The 21802-nt window shown below is 34.8% G+C and overlaps 1 protein-coding gene across 4 annotated transcripts in view; it reads left to right on the top strand.

Annotated features, from left to right (window-relative positions):
- TBC1D19 (TBC1 domain family member 19) overlaps positions 1-21320 on the top strand; it is a 146443-nt gene extending 125123 nt beyond the window's left edge. For 3 of the 4 annotated variants that reach the window (XM_036994776.2, XM_017664796.3, XM_017664799.3), the window contains 6 exons: positions 4022-4054; positions 7504-7613; positions 9764-9855; positions 15766-15881; positions 20033-20103; positions 21113-21320. In XM_036994776.2, the coding sequence (XP_036850671.1) occupies positions 4022-4054; positions 7504-7613; positions 9764-9855; positions 15766-15881; positions 20033-20103; positions 21113-21187 (497 nt within the window). In that variant the 3' untranslated portion in view covers positions 21188-21320. The remainder of the gene's footprint in view (positions 1-4021; positions 4055-7503; positions 7614-9763; positions 9856-15765; positions 15882-20032; positions 20104-21112) is intronic. The other variant, XM_017664797.3, reaches the window with a different exon arrangement.
- Positions 21321-21802: the final 482 nt, after the last annotated feature.

The raw sequence follows: 21802 nt of genomic DNA, 5'->3' as shown, positions 1-21802 counted from the left end.
ACAGGTAGAAAGTGGTGTAGCTATTACTATGTAGGATTGTCTAGGGGCACAGAGGAGAAGCGGAGCCTCAACCAGTTAGGGCAAGTCAGCTGATACAAAGAGTACTGATTAATGAATTGATAGCAGGTAGGGAATAGGAGGCTGTCAGGGAGAACTTTCTAGGAGGAGTATTGTTTAAAATCTTGAAGGGGTGGGTCTGGGAAAGGTCTGGAGGTGAGGTGAGCATTGCCTACAGCCCATATCCTAAGCTCCAGAGGCTGCAGGCGGGGAGATAGGCAATCAGTTCAGCAGGATTGGAGTTGTGCTTGTAGGGGAAGGAAGACAAATGAATCTGCTGACATTAGATTGTGACCAAATTCTGAAGTTAGGTACCCTTTATCCTAAAGGGATAGGACAGGAATACAGTCGCATTTTAGGCATTAGGGCTGAGGGAAAGCTAGAAAGTGAAGGTGACTCAAAGCTTTCTCCCCTGATGACTAGGGCCGTGAGGAGTCGTTGACAGGAATAGAAAGTCCCGAAGGAGACACAGGATACTGGGCTCTTACAGTTTGAATTACCAGGTCAATAATGAGAATATTGGTGGAAGGAGAGAAAAAACAAGTATGACAGAATCTTGTATAGTAGCTATATTTAAGGAGTGGGCAGAAGAGAAAACTAGCCAAAAACAAACAAACGAAAACAAAAAACTGAGCAGTAGGTTTCTGACAGGCAGGGAATCTGCCTTGTATAGCGTCATCAGTGCCTGGTAGGCTCAAGTTTGAGAATGAACTTCACTTGCTGTGGGACCAGGACACATTCAGAGAGGAAACCCTCGATTTAGCAATCAAGTTGGGGCCATGAAGGTAGAAACCAGCTGAGAGGGGTTTGAGGAATATATAATGAGGAAGTAAAGAAAGTTAATTTAGATAGTCGTCAAAAAATTAAGCTTGGCTTCGAGGGAAAGAGGGAGGTCAGATTTTTGTTTGATGGGAAAGTAAGGTCCAGGGAAGAAAGAAGACTCCTCCTCTTCCTCCTTAATGATGATGATGATGATGATGAAGGATATTTACAATCTACTTGGCTGAAAGGCTGCAGTGAAATAGGAAAGACTGAAGATAGGAGTACTTTGATAGGACCTACCTACTCATTGCCTCTACTTCTCCATTGGGTGGTGTGAAATGCCAGCACCATCTGCCTTAAGACCAGCTAAGTTCAGTAAACTTAGCCCTGTTTATGGCAATCACCACATGAATTCCAGGTCACCCTTATCCAGTGATTCTTGTCTCCAAAGCTTCAACAACCCTTTTATCAGTAAGGCCTCCCCACCTCCGCTGGCCTTGCCCTCTCTGTTCCCCTTCTCTCCACAGCACTTACGACTATCTTACATACATTCACTTACCTCTCCATGGCTTTTCCACCCCTAGTAAAAAGTAAGGTCCAGTTCTTAGAATAGTGTCTGGCACATAGTAGAGTCCCAATACATATTTGTAAAGGCCAGATGCATACAATGAATGATGCACGTAAAGGGGGAAGGAGGGAAGAATTGAAGGCACTAAGATTCCAAAGCAGAGATTGGCCAACTTTTTTAGTAAAGGGCTAGATGGTATATATTTTTAATTTTGCTGGACAAAATTTCTTCTGGAAAGAAATTTGTCACATATTCTTTTTTATTGTTTTTTAAGGTAATCCTTTAAAAATATAAAGGCTATTCTTAGCTTGCAGGCTACACAAAAACAAGCCACAGACCTGTCCATAGCCTGTCAGCCATTGTGAAAGAAAGTCTGGAAATAAGATTAAGAGCATGGGTGAAGATGTTGGCTCTGAAAAAGAAAAAGGAAATGCCTTCCTCTGAAGACCTCCCTAAAGTGAAGGAAAAAACATTTGAGATAAAGAACAGACAAGTGAGAGACTTCACATCAGTGGCATCAGCCACCTAGTGAGGAGGGAAGTGAGTTCTGCAGCTGAGTGCTGAACGCTTGAAGAGTAAGAAAGTTTTGAAAGAACAGGGTGCCTCATCAAATAGAGATGAACAAGAAAATTGATGAGCAATGCAGGATTCAGCCAAAGTTGGATGACATAAGTCTACAGTATGTTCTAGAAGATTAGGGAAAAATGAGAAGATGTAGATACTGAATATTTTAGCTTGTGAAGCTTGAGTGATACTGTGCAAAATTCTAAAGACGGTTGGCCTGGCCATACTCCTTCAGAATAATATTGGGTTCTCCTTATACTCTATTTTGATAAAATTACTTCCAGAGGCAGCAAAGAAATATAAGCTAATTTGTGAATGATAATATCAATAATTAACTTTTATTAAGGGCCAGCAGTATCTCTGATTTACAGATGAGGAAACTGAAGCTTAGAGAAGTTAAGAAACTTACCCAAAAGCACACAAAGTTGTTAGTGGCAGAGCTAGGTGACCCCAACCAAGACTGTGTGATAACTGGCTTGTGATCTTAACTTACCTCAACAGGGTAATAGTTACTGAATTACTGTCAATATGGAATGAGGTCTGTAGTGACAACTCCTGTCCTCATTCTGTCTTGTTCAGAATTTTTAAAGTGTTTTAATTGAGGACATAGATAGTATACTTTTTAAGTTTTTTGATAATGTAAAACCAGAAAGAATACAGAATACATTAGATAACAGAATAAGAATCAAGGATTATATCAAACTGGCATGGTTCACCAAAAAAAGAAATGCAGTCAAAATAAGAATATAACCCTTTACTTAGGTCAGAAACAACTGCACAAGTGTGCTGTGTCTGAGCTGTGAGATGTTTAAGAAGGAAAAATGCTTAGAGGTTTTAGTCACCTCACTTTAAGGACTGTGATGAACTGCAGCTTGTTCAGAGGAAAATGTAATAGGGAAGCTATTCAGGACCACTTCATCTAGGAAACATTAATGAAACTCATAAAGTCTTAGAGCAAAAAAAGCCTGGTGGTGATGGGGGTGATGAAAGTGTGAGAGGAGAGAATAGTGTCTTCAAATATTTCTACGAGTTTTCTTAGAAGGTTAGTTAGAGTTATTCTATGTAGACCTTTGTGGTCAGAACTAGCAATAGTAAGTGGGGATTACAGGGAGCTAGAGTTTGACTCAGTATGAGAAATATCTCCCCCCAAATTAAACCTGTTCAAAATTGTAATTGGTTGTATTAGGAATTAATGTGTCCCCTACTGCTGAATGTGCTTTAAACTGAGATAGAACAATCATTTGTTGTAACTTACTCTAGATGACCTTTGAAATCTCCACCAAAACTAAGAGTTTTTGCCTCTGAACATGTCAGATAAATAAAGTATTTCTGTCCTATTTTTCAAAAAAGTAAATTTCCCAGCTTGCTTCTCTACTGTGTTTGCAACGTGATTTAGTAATGTTAGATGTATGGTGTATATGTTACAGAATATCTGTTGTGAACCTAAGATGCACTAATTCTAATTTTTCACTTAGAATGTGACAAAAAGTTTACCACACCAAGTTAGGCTGTTTCTTTGAAATGGATGTGTACTTTACATGTGTATAATTCTTGCCAAAGGTTACACTGACTTTGTACCATATGCCTGCCAATATTTTTTCTGAACCACATCCAATGATACAATTTTTTGGTAAGTATACATTGGAATACATCTAAAAATGGCAAGTGCCTTGAAATGCCTTTTAGTGGATCGGATTCTAATATACAGGATGAAGTTGTTTTGGGAAGGACGTATCTATTGACTTTTATCTGGAGACCAGCTTTTAAACTTAGTTTTGTGACCTGCCTTGTTCTATTTTTGTCCTGTCTTTGTAACATATTCAAAGTTTGCATTTTTCAATATTATTAATAGAAAGTTAACTGGATAAAAATTGAAAACCTCTTGTTTGTTTTTCTAAAGGTCTTAAAAAGCATCTTTTTCTTGGTTACCATCACTAAGTCTTTCTGACATTCATGAACAAAGTTGAAGCAAAAATAGGAAGCCTTTTTGTTTTCTGTTTTAGTCCTCCAAAGTTTCCTAATAATTCAGTGGTTATACCATGTGAAAAGAATACTTCTTTGTTTTTTTAGGTGTAATCCCTTTTCATGGATTTTCAATGTATGGTAAGTTAGTTTTAAAATATCCACCGTATTTATTACACTTTAGAAAATTAAGCATGAAGATCACACTTCATATCACATTACCAACACAGTAAGTTACTGTGAACATTTTTAACCATTGAGTTTAATACTTCTTTATATGTCCAATTAAAACAATTTTAAATAAAGGGTCATCATAATTGCCCCAATGATGATTGCTGGACAGATTAGAATTAGGACATGCTGTGAAAGTGGTTCTGTGGTTTACCATTTTCTAATCCGTAGGAAACTAGAGATACACATTAATATTAAGTTCTAATAGGTGTAAATGAGGTTGCTTAAATTCCTGAACTAATTCTCCTAAGTCTTTTAAGAAACTATAGGTCAGAGAGAATGCAAAGGGAGGGGCAACACCGAGTTTGAGTTCATGATTTCTTCAGACTACTGGAATGCACAGCAACAATTAAATTGAAGGAATCCATCATCCCAAGGTACCCGTAAAAAGCGCACGCTTAGGCTTGAGAGCCCTGAGTGCCTTTCTGGCTTCACATGTCATTGAGCAATATGAGCAGCTTAACACGGATTAGCAAGAAGAGAAATACTCTACACCTAATGTCACTTAATTTTTACATTTGTAGACATATAAACTTGTTGAAGAATGTTGCTACCCCACAACCTTTAGGCTAAACAGAAATACTTTGTTTTACTGTTGTAAAAAGAATTAGCAACAAATGAATAAATTTCTTTGTAAAAAGACCCTCAGTGTCCAACATCAGGCACTCATGGTGAATGACACAATAAAACACTTTCAAAGCTAGCATCCAATGAAAAGAATTTGAAGTACCTTGGAATTTACACATTGTGTTGCCCTTGACGGTGTTGTCACACCCTTGAGGTGTAGTTCACTTTGCTTTGTTCTCCTGAGCAACCAAACTCATAATCTAATGCATAATGTTATAGTGATCCTCCAGCATATTCCTGTTTTATAAATATCTGAGAAATTTAAAATAGAAAACCTAAGAAGATTAAGAACATTGACTTTTACCTCTTATAATAAAAAAAGTTAGCTCTTTATCCTTCTATTTTAGTAATTTTAACTGCAAGAATTTTTCAAATAGATTTTTAAAAGTGTCCTGGGGTGATTTAGAGGACATTAATGATATTATGAAAGCTTAAATCTTCTAATAATTCTCAGGGAACAAATACATCCTTGAGTCTGCCCTGCCTAGTAACATTTCCGATCACTTAAATAGGCTAAGGTTTATAGCCCTTAAGGGAAAATATTCACTAAGGAAATAGATGATGCAAAATGTTTGATAAAGGGTTTATTTATACTATTTTAGAAAAAAATGTTGAACAGCCACAAATACTTTAGCAGCAACCACTTATTTAGAACCAGTCTACTAAAATAATCACAAATTATCCCTGAGGAATTCCAGTAAGTACTGTGCCACTTAGCTTTAGTTACTGTATTTCTTTAAAATTATAATACTTAACACTTTTAAAAATTGATTCAAAGCTTTTCTCTAAATTGGCCTTCCCCTCTTCCCCTTCTAAGATTGACATTTTGTTGTAGGTGTAGAATATTGATTTCATAAATAAATTCTTACAGTATAGTATTTAATTGGTTAAAAATTTAATGAGATAATTCATTTTTATAGAAGAACCAAGTAGTAGGGAAAAGTGCTTAAAATGGAAAATAAAGTCATGTAAGAGGACTTTTTACATATTATATATAATGAACTAAAGCTTTTCCATTTCATAGCTAAGGGAATTCAACATAAACAATAGTGGTAATCGTGAGTAATAACTGGCTAGTTTTTTTTCTTTATATATGTTTGTAGAAAAATGCTTATTTTAAAATTCTTTTCATTTCTTTACTGGAAATGATTGTTAGTGATTACTGAACTCCATAAAATCTTTAGACTCAGGTTATAGGTTTTTGCATATCAATAACTTAAAAAGTAGAGAAGAAAATATGCATTGTTAAAAACAGTAAATAAATTCCAAACCTTCACTTTGAGTTTATAATAATACTATGTATTGGTGCCACATTACTTTTTCTTAGGTTGTTGCAATTAGAATGTGAGTTTTCTTTAAAATATATAAAAAACCTTAATGTGGGCTGCTTTAATAAGTAGCAGTTTATTTTGAGAGTAAACTAAGTTCTTTAATTTTGAAGAGGAAGGACATGCCTGTCAGTTTTTAAATGTATATATGTTCATATATAATGTAAATTTTTTCTATATATATAAATAGTTATTTTTGTATGTATTTTGATATTTACCCCCCTAAAATTGATTTCTCTCTCCTTTGCCCTTCAGAAAAATTGAAGTTTCTCACTTCAATGCTAGTTTTTAATCATTTATTCACGAACAATACTGTGCACTGCCATTTATCCCAGATCATCGAATTCTTGTATTTGTAAGAGTGTAACATTTTCTTAATCATTTTTCTTTTCACTTTATCAAAAAGAAATGAGCTGAGTTGGCTCACTGGTTTCTCTGATTACTGAACGCCTACTGCCCTCAGAGCATAACTGACAGATCATAGAGCCTAAGGACTCCTTACCATTTATATCATAGTTGAAATTACCCAATAAGGAAGTCATTTTTAAAAATTAATATTTAGGTAATGCAGCAATAATAGTATCTGCATTATAAGGTATTTATACTGCCTACAATTCTTGAGGCTTGAAAAGATGAAAACCATGACCGTCTGGGTCAGTGCAGAACAATCACACTGCCAGGTCAGCGCCTGAGATTAGGACTTCCTGACATGCAGACCTGGGCATGTGACTGAGTTGACCCAACCTTTGCTTAATTGCCGAGAACTGAGTACAAAGGAAATTTTAATTCAACGTTCATTTGAGAAATAATCCTCTGCTTAAGAGATGTTTAAGTCTGTGAAAATTCTCTTGATACATATTGAAATATGCTAATATAGACCAGTAGTCTAAACTATTATTTGAAGTTCTTATTTTAAATTGAATTCGTTGAAGACCATGATTTTAAAAGCTAGTTATAAATCATCTTTTATTTTACTTGCCTAGCTTCCAAAATTAAAAATTTTGAACAGTGGCCTTGATCCTTCGTGGGACAAAAAAAAAAATGAATTGCCTGATTGTCACTTCACTACTTCAACTTAAAAGAGACTTGACTTTATGTAGTTCTTAAAAGTTCCTTTAAATGTTTAATATCCTTCTACATGTAATGCCATTGTGTCATTCTGTGCCAAGTTGGGAATTATAATAGATTGTAATTTACTCCTTCCTTTATAATCTTTAATGATTGAGCTTTTCACATGTGCATATATTCCCTTTTCAACATGAAAACAATGTATGTATGATTTTAAACTTATCTTTGAATGAATATTATTACTATAAAATACTGATTTATTCTTTCATGTTTCATGAACTTTTTAAAATTTTATTACTTCTGTGGTATTATCAATTAATTTTTTTATTCTTTCAGTTGCACCACTTTGTTTTCTATACCATGAACCTTCCAAATTGTATCAGATATTCCGTGAGATATATGTGCGTTTTTTCTTCAGACTCCATTCCATCTCTTCTCATCCTTCTGTAAGTTCACAAAAAATTGGATCAAATTTTAATTTGTAGTATCAAGCAACATGTTTCTATAGAATAAGTCAAAGAGAAGAAGAAATTGGTATTTAAGTGTTTTTAGTAATATTCGAGAAGAAAAAGTCCTTACCAATTGCATTTAAGTTATATTTTACACGTTAAAAGAAAAAATCAGAAATGTCTGTATTATTCATTTTGACGAAGATGCCTACCTTCCTTGAATGCGTATTTCCTTCACTTATGAAATGAAATTAATAGTATGTTTCTGTAGTGCTGTAAGGAAGTCTACAAAGCCCTTGGTATTACTCGGCTCATGGCAGGTGTTCAGGAAATAAACGGCTGCTGTTTTTATTGTTATGATTATCATCATCATCGTCTCTTCTTTGTTAATGAACATCAAACATTTATTTGTCACTTAGTTTTCAGTTTCTTATTTGGTTAATTATCAGTTATCACACTAAATACTTTCTTTATGTTTATTCAATGATAGCCTCTTTGGCCTCAATATGAAAGTCAAGGAGAAGTATATTGGAAGTTGAACATTTTTATCTGTTTTATTTTGGCTGGCTCTTTATCATATCTTACTCCCCACCAACCAACCTACCCACCCATGAGCTTGAGTAAAAGCAGTGTGTTTTTTTTATTATTATTATTTCAGTTATGTTTTTTCTGCCTTTGGGCCTGATTTGGTCTTGCGGGTAACTTGACTGACTCTCCAGAAGGAACATTATATTGGAATGTATCAAAGCTACCAAACTTCCCCAAAGAAGAGGCTGTCATTGCTACTAAACTAAATAGCTGTTCTTTATCCCCCAGTTCAATCCTATGTATTCCTATTCCACCTTCCTCTGTCTCCAGTTTTGCTTTCACACCTTGCTAGTGAAAGCTGGCAAATAAGAGAAATCCAGGATATCAGAGATGAACAAATAAAGCACCACCAATTATTTTGGGTTTCTGTCCTCTGAGACAACTTGATTTAATGCTTACCCTCCATTAACATTTAATCTAGAAAAATCAGAAATTAATTTGTTATTGATGATTCTCTTTTCTAGTACTTCATTCTTAGTATATGATTTCCTAATATTCTGTACCATTTTATGCTTTAGAGTTTAAAAAAATCCTTTTTTTAACTGGCTGCACAGTACTCACCCATAATGTTTTTTCTGCGCAGCACACTGAGGCTTGACACTGAGCAGCTGTGGGTCTTCCTCCATCCCCACACTGACCCTGAGATGTCCTTTTTCAGCTGATTGGTTGGACCAGCGCTGCCTCTGCCTTTTCTTTATTCAGTAGAATAAAGACTTGCAGGTGGTCATCTCCTTTTCTGGCTTGGAGCCTGACTGAACTATTTGGAACCATGACAGCCTCTTTTTTTTAGAAACTCAAAAAGAGGATTAAAACTTCCTTACAAAGATCAAACCCTAAGGAATGCTGAGCTGCAAGAAAGATTTTATTCAGAGTTCTCAAATAATAAACTCACTTGAAAAATCATCTGCTTAAGTCAGTTACTTCTTGTACCGTACAAATAATGCCTTTTTTTAAAAGTAGATTTCACTAAAAAAAAAAAATCAAGTAATCAAACATTCTTGTTTGATAACTTCCTGATGCAAATTTCAAGCAGTCAGGGGTCAGTTTTTCCCGGATTTCAAAGAAAAAGTGAAAAAAGCAGGAAATATTTTCCCTGATGGGGTGAGGCAGCTGGAAGAGAAGGGACATATGGAGGGAGTAAGTAAAGGGTGTGGCTATAGCACCAGAGAAATACCTGGAAACTGGAATGCATCCAGAAAAAACTAGTTTTTCTGGGCCTGAGAGATAATATGTGGATTACAAAGTAGCACGTTTTCTCTAAAATGATGTTTTCTTTGGGCTCTCTGAATATTACATATCAGGTTATGTGGAGAGCCATTGTTTTGAAAAGGAAGCTCCTTAGCATATCTGTAAGAGTGGGTATCCATAAATAGGGATAAAATGTATCTGTAAACACATTGTTAGAGATCATTAGTGCATTTTCTGTTTTTGACTTTTAAAAAATATAAAAAATATTTATATTGATAATCTTTTTCTCACTTCCATTTGAATAATTTTTGGCAAGTTAATGTTTAAACACTAAAATATGTGTTTCTCTTGTGATTTTCTATTAAATCCAGGGTATCGTGTCACTCTGTTTGCTGTTTGAAACACTTCTTCAAACTTATCTCCCCCAGCTCTTTTATCATCTACGAGAAATAGGGGCTCAACCGTGAGTATTTTTCTCTCCTAATTGAAGAATAGATTGTTTGACATTGGAAGGCTCTTTTCTGTCATTGTAAAGCACTTGCAAAGATGCAGTAATTCTTCAGAGAAATTAAACTAACAATTTCCCCAATAAAACAGTAATTGTCAAGTACTAAGTTTTAACTACATTGTGCCAAAAATTCCTGGAAGAATTACCAAAATCCTAATAAATTCTTATTTATTAGGATTTTTGTGTCTGGCCCAAGAATCACCAAAATAAACTAATTTCTATTCATAATGAAGGGTATTGGCCAAAAATGAGACAATAGTTTGTGGAAACAAATACCACCTGAGAAATGTGATGATAATAAAATTAAGTCAGTACTAGCTAAATCTATCAGAGAACAGTTTGCGACAACTGTATGGGTTTAAGTTTACTGTCTTTTATTAAAGGAAAGTAGATCAGCTACTCAACAATGGTTGTACACTGTTGAGACAGGGACCATGGATGTAGTCAGAGTAGGGTGAGAGCCTCCGGAGGGGGCAGGGCGGGATATTTGCAGTCAGAGCAATGTAACTACATGCAACGAAACCCCCGCTGCTAAAACTGTATGTTAAACATTGAGCTCTAGAATCGTTCTTCAGTGAGATCAGTTAATGTTCCCCAGGTAAAGAAGAGTAGCACATGTTTTATTATGGTAATCATTTGTAACCATGTATAAGATTCTAAAAGGCCCAGGCCTATGTGCTGTCTTTCCTCCTTTTCCATCTTAAAGATAAAATTGCATTTTAACACCCAGGAAGTTCAAGAGGCAAGATTCTTTAGCAAGTAGACAATACCTCAGCCCACCTTGGGGGCTGGGCAGGCAGCCTTTTGATATGCTCCCAGACCAAGGCACCGGTGTCCCAGAGAGAAATCAAGGCAGGAAATTCCTTACAGTTAAGTTAATTTTTAATATTCAGGGACCATCTAACAAGTCCCCACCCCTAAATTTTTTCATGTTCTCTGAAAAATCCTCAACTGCCTATAAAACCCCCTAGACAACGCACCAACGACGGACTCTCTTGTCCCCTCCTGGCGTGAGCCGGGAGCTCTGTTCTTTCACTTTATCTCTAAATAAAAGCCTGTACCTTGCTCTCCTACCTTGACTGTGAAGCTCATTCTTCGGCTCCGCAAACAAGAACTCCGGCATCACTGTCACTTTTTCCTTCCAAAAGTTTGAGTATTTCTTCATGTCTCTCAGTATGAGTTATCAAACAATATGTAGAGTACCTCTGTGCTTCAATATTATTAGTTATCTCCTCTCTTTTTTAAATAACAATGTCTAAGACAACAGAAGTTTCTAAATGATTTATCAGTGTTTTATTAGGTCTTCCTCTCTGTGCAACCATTTTCCCCTATTGTGAAGGGTATATTTGAAAGGAGCATTAGCTTTTTGAGGCCACAAAAGGAGTTAATGGGAAACACAAGAGTTGACTATTTGTCTTCTTTACACTGGAATCCACAGCAGATGGATGGATGGATGAGTGGGTGGGTTTAAGAGACAGACCAGATTTAAATTCTAACTCTTCTAAACTATATAATCCTGGTAAAGTTATTTAATTTATCTAAGCCTCAATTTTTTTCTTTAATCATGATGATTCAATTTCCCCATCTTTAAAAACCTCATGGGGTTGTTTCAAAAGGGAATGATTATATATATATATATATATATATATATATAACATGTATACATATCCTTTCTATAAAGCACCATTGAATTTCAGACATCTTAGATGTTAGATATTCCACTTATAAAACGACACTTCATATTATCCATTAATAGTACTGAGCTCATACTCTTTCCTTTATAGCCATTAAGAAAATAGGATTCTGTTAATGATTAAGATTTTAAAACAAGAATGTGGCAGAAAAATTTATATTGCACAGAAGTCTTTTTTTCTTAAGCTTGTAATAAATTAACTTTTTTTATTATTGTGCAATGAATATTTGAATATAATTAAGCTTGTCTTTACTAGGATGAAGACATTTAGTTTATTGTGAGAAACTAAAATCCTTATATTTTTCACTAACCAATTTATATACTTAAATTGCAACAGATTTATTTCAGTGACTTGTAAAAATTAAAATTTTTATGCAGGAGGAAGTATAAAAATTCAGTTATCAAGCTAGCAATCAATTTTTAAAAGGCTTTCATGAATTAAAACTGATGCTGTTGGAAGGTTTCTAATTTAGAATTTAATTTCTTCAATAGATATGGGACTATTCAAGCTATTCTTGGGCATACTTTGGTACTATTTGCATTTTATCTAAGTTACACTTAGAAATATAAATTATTCATAGTATTCCCTAATTATTCTTAATTAGCCTTTAAATATCTATGGAATCAGAGTGACATCACCTCTCTCATTTCTGAGGTTGATATTTGTATCTCTTTTTTTTCTTGATTGTTTTGGCTACAGGTTTATTAATTTTGTTTGTCTTTGAAAGAACCAGCTTTTCATTTTGTCGATTTTTCTCTATTGTTTTCTGTTTCTTTTTTCAATTTCATTGGTTTATGCCCTTTTACTTATTATTTCCTTCCTTATGCTTGCTTTAGGTTTTTGGTGACCTTTTTTCTCTAATTGTATAAGGTGAAAGATCATTGGTTTGATACCTTTCCTAATATAAACAATAATGTTATAATTTGTCCTCAAAGCACTTCTTTACCTCTACCCAGTAAATTTTGATATGTTGTATTTTCATTTTCATTCAACTCAGAATGTTTCTTAATTTTTCTTGTAACTTTTTCTCTAAATGGGTTATATAGAAGTGTGTTGTTTAATTTCCAAATGTTTGGAAAGATATGATATCTTTCTGTTAGTGATTTCTATTTTAATTAGACAACATGTACCAAAAGTTTCAATTCTTTTAAATCTATTGAGCTTTGTTATATGACCCAGAGTATGACCTATCTTGGTGCATGTCCCATGTGCATTCTTGAAAAGAATCCCTGTTCTGCTAGTGTTGCTGGGCAGAACATTCTATAAATGTCAGTGAAGTTAAATTTGTTGATAATGTCCAAGCCTTCTACACACTTGTTAATTTTTTGTCTTCTCTTTCTATTATTGAGAAAGAAATGTTACAGGTGCCAATTATAATTGTGAATTTGTCTATTTCTTCCTTCATTGCTGTATATATATTTTTATTTCATGTCTTTGAAGGTCTGTTTTTAGAATTGATTCCTTTGTTATTATGTAATGACTTCATCCCTGGTAAAATATTTATTGTATCTGATAATAGCCATTCCAGCTTTCTTTTGATTACAGTTTGCATGGTGTATTCTCTTTCTATTCTTTTACATATGACCTATTCACTATCAATGTCTGTATTTTTCAGGTGGCTTTCTTTTCAAAAGTATAGTTGGGTCTTCCAGTGTGGCAATGTATTTTTTTAATTGGAGTGTTTGTTTCATTTACATTTAATGTAACTGATATCACTGGATTAAATACCAATTGATGTTATCTACTGTCTTGCTAGACAATTTCTGTTCGTTCTATATGCTCTTTATTCCTCTTTTCCTGCCTACTTTTGAATTGAGTATTTTTTATTCCATTTATCTCTACTATTGGATTATAATTTATACCTTTTTAAAAACTCTTTTTGATAGGTGCCTCTCTTAGTTCTTTCTGCTACAACAAATTACCATAAATTGTATGGCTAATGAACAACTGAAATTTATTTCTCACAGTTCTGGATGCTGTAAGTCCAAAATCAGGGTGATAGCATGGTCGAGTTCCAGTGACAACTCTCTTCTAAGTTGCATTCTACCAACTTCTCATTGTATCTTCCCAATGTGGCAAGCAGAGAGGAGAAACAAGTTCTATTAGGACTCTTATGAGGGCATTAATCCCAATCATGAGGGTTCTGCCTTCATAATTTCATCTAATCCTAATTACCTCCTAAAGGGCTCACCTCCTTCCTATTACCATCACATTGAGCGTGGAAGTTCAACATATGAACTTGGGAGTTGTGGTAGCACATTCAGTCCATAGTAATGCCCTACGGTTTACAGAATACATCTTTAATCACATTCTGCCTTCAAATAAACTTCAGGTCTGGATGACTTCACTGACAAATTCTATCAAACATTTCAGGAAGAAATAATATCAGTCCTTGTTTTTCTGTGCCTGCTATGAAGCTCTTTGTGTTTAGTTCTCAGCAATTTGACTCTGATGTATCTAGGCATGTTTTTATTTGGGTTTATCCTGTTTGGGATTTGCTGAGCTTCTTGAATTATAGGCTTATGTCTTTTGCCAACTTTAGCAAGTTTTCAACCATTATTTCTTTAAATATTTTTCTCTTTTCTCCTGGGATTCCAATGACACAAATATTAAAAACTTTTGGTCTTTCCTACAAGTCCCTGAAGCTCTATTCAGTTTATCTAAAATCCTTTTTACTGTATTGTTTAGACTGGACACTTTCTATGGACCTATATTCAAAAACACTGGCTTTTTCCTTGGTCATTCCCATCTTGCCCATGGATCATCCAGTGATGGCTGGTGGTGGTGGTGTTATATTTTTCAGTTCTAAATTTCAGTTCTATTTGGTTCCTAATAGAATTTATAGATTGTGCATTAGTAAGGGTATATTCTATTATATATAAAGTATGCCTCAGTAAACTTTATTTCTAAGTAACTGATTCTGTGCTATATATTGGAGGAGGGAGCACAATGTCTAACAATATTAGAACTATTGTTCTAATATGACACTATGAGAGATCCAGTAAAATGAAACTAGTTGACTTTAATAGTTTAGACTTTAAAGTCAAATGAAATTTTTTTTAAAATTTAAAACAGGCCGGGGCCAAAGTTTCTTTGGCTTCTATAAGCAGACATTCCAAAACCAATCAAAAACTTTAATTTGTCGATACTACCACCTACATGCACTTTGTTTTATTAGTTATATAACTTAACAATAGTTACGTAGTACTGAGAAATTTATGGAACTTGGGTGTCTTTTCCAGTCTTGAGTGCATATGACACCAACAAGACAATCTCCAGATCCCTTTCTTTAAGAAAATAGCATAGATATTTATCTATATAATATTATAGCAGTTCCAGCAAAGAGTTTGGCTAGCACTTCTCAGGGGCAGTCAAGTGATGTTTAGATGCTAATAGATAGTATACAGAAATGTGAGGGACTGAAGTATTACTTAAGATACCAAAGCCAATGAGATTTAACCTGATTTCAGAGATAAATTATTATTTCAACATACCCTATTTATAAATAGTGGGATCTCACACCTCTTAGCTTTTTGTTTGTTGGCAAAATGGAATTCAGGTGAATGATCTTTCAGAGTTCTGATAACCTCCTCTTTAAAACAAAAGGTTTGAAATCTAGAAATCTTTTTTTAGGTCCCTTGCAGCATGAAAATTATTCTTCATTGTCTTCAAAAACTCCTACCTATTATTTTATTTTATTCATCCTATGTAGCCATTTGACTAAAATATACAAATATAATGTATTGAATTGGAAAAATATACAGCTGTCAAGCACTCTTTCACGTATTTTTAATAACAATTCAGATGATCATGTCTTGCCTAGAACTGTTGACTATAAGAAACTTCATTGATAGCTAATTAGTACACATCCTGAAAAACAAAACATGGAAGTGATTTTTTTCTAAAGACTGAACTATAACATAAAGGAAGATCCAGCAGATATAATTCTTCCTCTAAATACTTTGAGCCCACTAATTTGAGGACTCATGGCTTCTCACCATTGTGCTTTTGCAGGTTTTAAGAGAGTACTTGAGTTTTAAATACTCACATGTTCTAGGACTCACAAAAGAGTTTCTGTAACAATAGCTTTGGTTGGGCTCTTCTGGTACTACCTTTTTTGTAAGAAAAAAATCCACTGGTAAAATTTATTTTCTCATTTCTTTTCATACAGACTACGCATATCATTTAAGTGGATGGTTCGAGCTTTTTCTGGATACTTAGCCACAGATCAACTCTTGCTTTTGTGGGATAGAATCCTAGGATACAATTCTCTGGAAATTCTTGCCGGTAAGAGTAAGTTCTTGTTTGTAAAACACATGTTGTTTCTACAGTAAAGAACCTTTCCTTTCTGACATTCACCATTTGTGATCGGAATTGGAGTCTTCAGTTCTGTCATTTCTCATTTGTGAACATTTAGTAGATTTATCTGCCCTAGAAGACAAGTACTAAGGTTCAGCAGTCTAGATACTTCTGTGTAACTGCCTAACATCATTGTGTTCCTAATCTGTCTTCTTTGCTCCCAAGAAAATCCATTTCTCTTCCCCTACTTTTAGTCCAGCCAGAGTTTACTCCCTGTCAGCAGCTGTGATGTCTGTGCAGCAGAATACAGGTATCTTTCTGTTCTATTCCAGGACTTCTCTGACCATCTTAGCATCTGTTCTGTGCTCCAGTTCAACTATTACCTAAAACCCAAACCAAGACTGAGCATCCCTGAATAGCTCTTCTGGACTGCAGTTTGTACTGAATTCAAAATCTTTTCCTTTTTGCTAAGTCTCTGATGCCTGCCCTGCTGGCTGAGTTTCCCCTTTTAGGTATTCTCTTAAGCCAAAAAGTATTTCATCTTTTTCTCAGAAAGCCACAGATTCATCTCTTATTTAATAATTAAGCAGTTCTTACAACAGATATACACATAAAGCAACTGTGTGATAATAGATAGGGCACAGATTTCTTATGAATTATATTATTTTGCTTTTCTTATGCAAAATAGACAGTTATTTTTATTATTGGGATTATCAGAAAATTCAAATAAATATCACAAGATTTTCACAACAATGGATAGAGAGTAGAAAAGTTGACAGAGTGCTGGGTCCAACCTTCTCCAGTTGTGTGTGATATTGAGCAAATTATTTAACTTGTGTGAGCCTTAGTTTCTTTACCACTTGTTGATAGTGTTGTAAAGACAGCTCTCTGGGCAATTGTGAAAATAATGCTAATTTGAAGAAGAACTTTTTCTTGCAGAAGATTCTCTAGGTACTATATTAACATATTCTTGAATGCTGACAGTTCTAGAGTTGATTGGGTGGCATTTTGAAAAAAAAATTAGAGTAATATAAATGTTACCCCTGGTATAATGAGAGATATCTTTTACTGTTTAACAGCACTTAGAATCTATCTCAATTGTTTTTAGAGCCCATACAAATATGAGTTAGGAAATAATGATCTGCCCTTATCTCTTTTGACTGAACTGCAGTTACACACATAACTTAGAGAAAGGTGGAACTGTAGATATCATCAGGTATAACTTTTTAAAAATATTTCTGACAGACAGCACTCATTCTCTGTTTGAAACTTCTGGGCCGGGTAACTCCTGTCTTACCATGTTTTTTCTACCATCAGTTCCTCTCCTTCCCCCAAAGTCTTTTATTTTCCAGGCTAAGAAGCCTTGTTTTCTGCTACCATTTCTCAGGCAGCAGGATTTTAGACTTTATACTTCTGAATAACTCTCCTCTGAGTATGTCATACATTTTGAAGAGTATTGTATATGGGTTTTTGTATCATTTAAAAAAGATATTAGAGCATGTTAAAGAAAGGGGTTCAGTATAAGAAAGCATTTTCTAATTACTAGGACTTTACAAAAGTAGAATGGGTTTTTTAACTGTCACCTGAAGGTTAAGGGGCTTTCTACTATGAAAGAGATATTGAATTGAAAGAACTTCAAGGCCTCTAAATGTAAGTTCTTTCATTCTGTGACTTATTACTCCTCAGCAAACTAAAGTAAAAAAATAAATGAATGTTGAATACTGTATTTTATCTAAGCTAGGCACTCTGCCATGAGCTCAATATATGAATTAAAAAATTACTGATAGAAATGCAGCCCACACTGTTGCATCCATTCACTTTCCCTGAATGTTTTAAAAATTAATTGCAAATTAATTAGGGCCTTTTGAAGAACAGTTTAAAGCAAAGGTGTCAATGTTCATGATAGAGTTTCTTATAATTAAAGTAATGAGAACGATGAAAAATAAATATTATAGTTTCTATATTTCATATATAGTATGATTTCAGTTGAAAATATCCCAAAGTAGAGACCTTTTCTCCTTGGCAAACAAACCTGTTCTGCGAAAGGGCTGGGCAAACCAAACATGAAGCAGACAGAAAGGAACTTCCGTGATGTGACACCAAGATAAATAAAGGTTGTGAGCACATAAGCATTTTGGGTGTTGAGGTCAATTAGTGAACTGATCTTTATTTCCCCTTATCTACCTTTGGAAAAACAGTTTCCCGCTATGTAAAATTCCTTCCTGCTACAGCAGAAAATTTGATCATTCTGTCAAGTTTTTGCCAACACTGTTAAATTATGTACAAAAAAGAAAGTCGTAATCACACTCATTGGCTTGTAAAATGTCTCCACTGTCAAATATCATTCCAGATGTTAGGAAACTATAAATAAGTTGCTGGTCCACAGAAATTATTTTCTTTGATGCTCTTGTAAACACAGAAGCTTAGTGACTTTAAAGTACTTAAGTTTTCTCCCTTTCAATTAAAGGGTAAATTCTTTGTCTCAGATCTCATATCTTTTGTTACACACTAAATTATCCCTGCTGATTTGACCTTTTAAATTTTGTTTTATCACCACCAACTTTTTCACCCAAATTTTCCTTAATAGTTCTAATGCTTTTTTGCCAGACTGTCCAAAATCTGTTGTCCCCTAAAAGAATGCCTGTGCTTCCCAGTCTGATGTGGTTGCACTCTGCATTTATCTGGGGAAATTAAGAGGCCTCGTCCTGACTTCTACTCCTCAAGCACAACCTCCCACTTGTCAGAGCCTAGGACCACTGTGGCATCATCCTCCATGCCATCTCTGGAAAACCTTCTGAAGGGCAGCAGAGAAGTCGATTCTTAGGAAAGCACGCAAATTGTCATGTCAGGGATGAGTCATTGCTACTTACCTTCAATCTCAGTAATGTCATCACATGGTAGTTAGATGCTCCAGAGTGAAGGTTGAGTATTCACTGTGCTATTTTCTACCTGTGCAACTCGGAACATGTCATCAAATCCACTGTGCCTTAGCTTCCACATTAGATGGCGCTAACAACAGTACTTACACAGCTCACAGAGTTGATGTGAGGATTAACTGCTATTACCATTATCATTATTATTACTCCCATAGTAAAAAAATGTATTTTATAGATATATATATACATATATATACACATATATATACATATAGGTATATGCATTGCATTAGTTGTGCATTGTACTTGGGAACCAGTTTCCAAACAATTTTGAAGAGTCCTTGGCATTTGCTTCCTTGAAGGCCTGTGTAGAGAGTGCAGTACCACCACTGGTGATGATAAAAGGGGGCAGGGGTAGGGAGGAATCAGAAGTCATTCCCAGGCAGCACTGTCTCCTCACCAGGGTTGCCCACCCCTTACGTGGGTCCTCCCGTTGTTCATGGTGGCACATCCCTCACATGGGGTTTTACAGTAGATTATGTAGTAGAAGGATTACAAGCCAGTATTACTCTCTTCATATGCATATCATTAAGGGAAACAAAACTCAAATGTTGTTTTCTACTCACATTTACTGACTTTCAATATGTCTTAAACTTCTTTTTCCTGTAGCTAACATTAATGTAAGTTTCAGGATCAATCCCATGCTGCCCTGCTCACATACATATTTATTCATGGCACTCTAAGAAATTCAATGCTGAATATAAAATATTATATACAAATGCTATACAAAATATCATTAAAATATTTTTAAGGAAAATGCTTTCTTGCCACATTTCTATCAGGACACCTCCTTGATACATACAAAACATTATCTGCTATTTTTAAAAATTCAGTCTCCATATGACTTCTCAGAAGCCTCTCTAGTGCGTTAGTAAGAAACACGTTCATTTATAAGACAGTGATTAGATCTTCATGCCATTTAAAAACTATTATAATTTAAGTGGTACGTATAAAAGAAGCAATGTATAAAATGGCTTTTTAAAGACCATTAAGTTTCCTTTTTCCCAAAACTATGGGATTCATTTCATCCACTGTCTGACTCTCCAAAGGAGACAATTTCCATTCATCACAAAATCTTAACTCAGAATGCAGGCACGGAGGCATGTACAGCACTAGTTCTGAGCTCTCGTGCTTGTGTGCACAGCAGTGGATTTGTTGGGCTGGTGCACAGGCCAGCAGCTGAAACTGTGTATTCTTTTCCAGTGCTGGCAGCTGCTGTGTTTGCTTTCCGAGCAGTGAACCTGATGGAGGTGACATCACTGGCTGCAGCTGAAGTAAGGATAAGTTTCACTCGGATGGGATGGAAATAGTTCCTGAGAGATTGCCAGGCTTGGGCACTTCAGTCTCAGATGCATAGGACACACATTACTCACAGCCTAATTTTCTAACTTGGGTAAAACCTGTAAGTTCCAAGCTAAGTATTCAAAATTCCTTAATTACTTGAAACCAGTCTTCTTGTAAAGGAGTCATAAGTAAGATTATTATAGGAAACCATTATAACCATTATGGGGATTAAGATATCTAGTAATTTTAATAGAAAGTATTGGGGCTTATGTTGTGTTTCCTTATTATTGTTCACATCTATGTGTTATGCTCAAAGAAGAAAGAAAAACTAGTTGAAAGGGTGAAAGAGCAAGTGTTTGGATCATAAAGATGCAAAGGCCTTTTGGTTATTTTGAGTTGTGAGTTAATTATTTAAAGCTGGCTTGTTTTCAATAGTATAATTTATACCTGAAACATGGCTCAATTAAATAGTGGCTCATCATATTACTCTATTTGTTATCTCTCATAGAAGTGTACATTTTTATCCTTAAAATAGCTGCCTACATCTTTTTTTTAAAGGGAAGAGGATGTTTATCATTCTTGCCACTAAATAAACACTAGTTCCATCTCAGAATGATTTCCTGAAGTCAGTTACTCCTTATACTAGTATAATGGGACTAGGATTCATAATGTATGTTTATTTATAGAAGCAACTTGAAATGTTAGACCTCTTATAAACTCATGCTACCTTGTATATTTGAAGAAGGCTCTAGGCTAAAGTCAAGGTTATTTTCTACTGCACATTTTAGCATTTTGTACATGTTGCTACTAACATTAAGGTAATTCAGAAAAGAGAAGTTGTGGCTTCAGCACAGAGATTTAGGGAAAATCTGAAGAACTGAGAGTGTGTGTCAGTGCCAGAATTACACTGTAATGGCGTTTCTGTTGTACTGATTTCATGGGCTTCACATTGTTGATCAGAATACTAATACTAATAATTCTTTTCGTTTTTTGTTTCAGGCAGTTCTTGCTGACCTTTCTACTTTAAAAGTCATGCCTCTTCTTCAAATTTTTCTGTTTGCCACTGTCACATGATCTTCTTCAAGGTCACCAACAACACATCTAGTTTTTCACTAGAAACTAATCATGGACTATGCAAATTCTGCATAAAACCAAAATGAAACTTTGCATATAAGCCAATAAAGATCATGTTCCCTCCTCAGTTAAACCTAAGTAGTTTTTCACTTTTTGAAACAATAACTCTGCAGACCAAATATTGTACTGCGTGCTGCTGATTTTCAAGAGAGAAGCAATAGACACACTTCTGCTAAATTGAACATACTATATATGTAATCCTGATTTATAAGAGGCATGTAACAATATATGCAATAAGGACTAACGATACTGTAATAAATTTGAAGAGGTAATGTAACCTCTGGGACAATTATCTTATGTCAGTCGGTAAATTTATCTCTAGATAATATATCATTATGTCTTATATATTGCTCTTCACTAAGAGCTGGGGTGGGGTAGGATGTGGGCAGACTTGAAAAACACAATGCTTTTAAATAGGAATTTAAATGTACTTTGATGTTTCCAACAACATTTCTCTCACTAGAGATCTTCTAGGTCCTGCTACACTTTATTTCTCTCTCAAAGGTCTCTACTGGGGAAGGTCAAATACAATTGTGTCCATTTGACAGTATTTTA

Source organism: Manis javanica, chromosome 5 (genome assembly GCF_040802235.1).
Source record: "Manis javanica isolate MJ-LG chromosome 5, MJ_LKY, whole genome shotgun sequence".
Taxonomy (NCBI): domain Eukaryota; kingdom Metazoa; phylum Chordata; class Mammalia; order Pholidota; family Manidae; genus Manis; species Manis javanica.
This window is presented reverse-complemented; position numbering and strand designations above follow the sequence as displayed.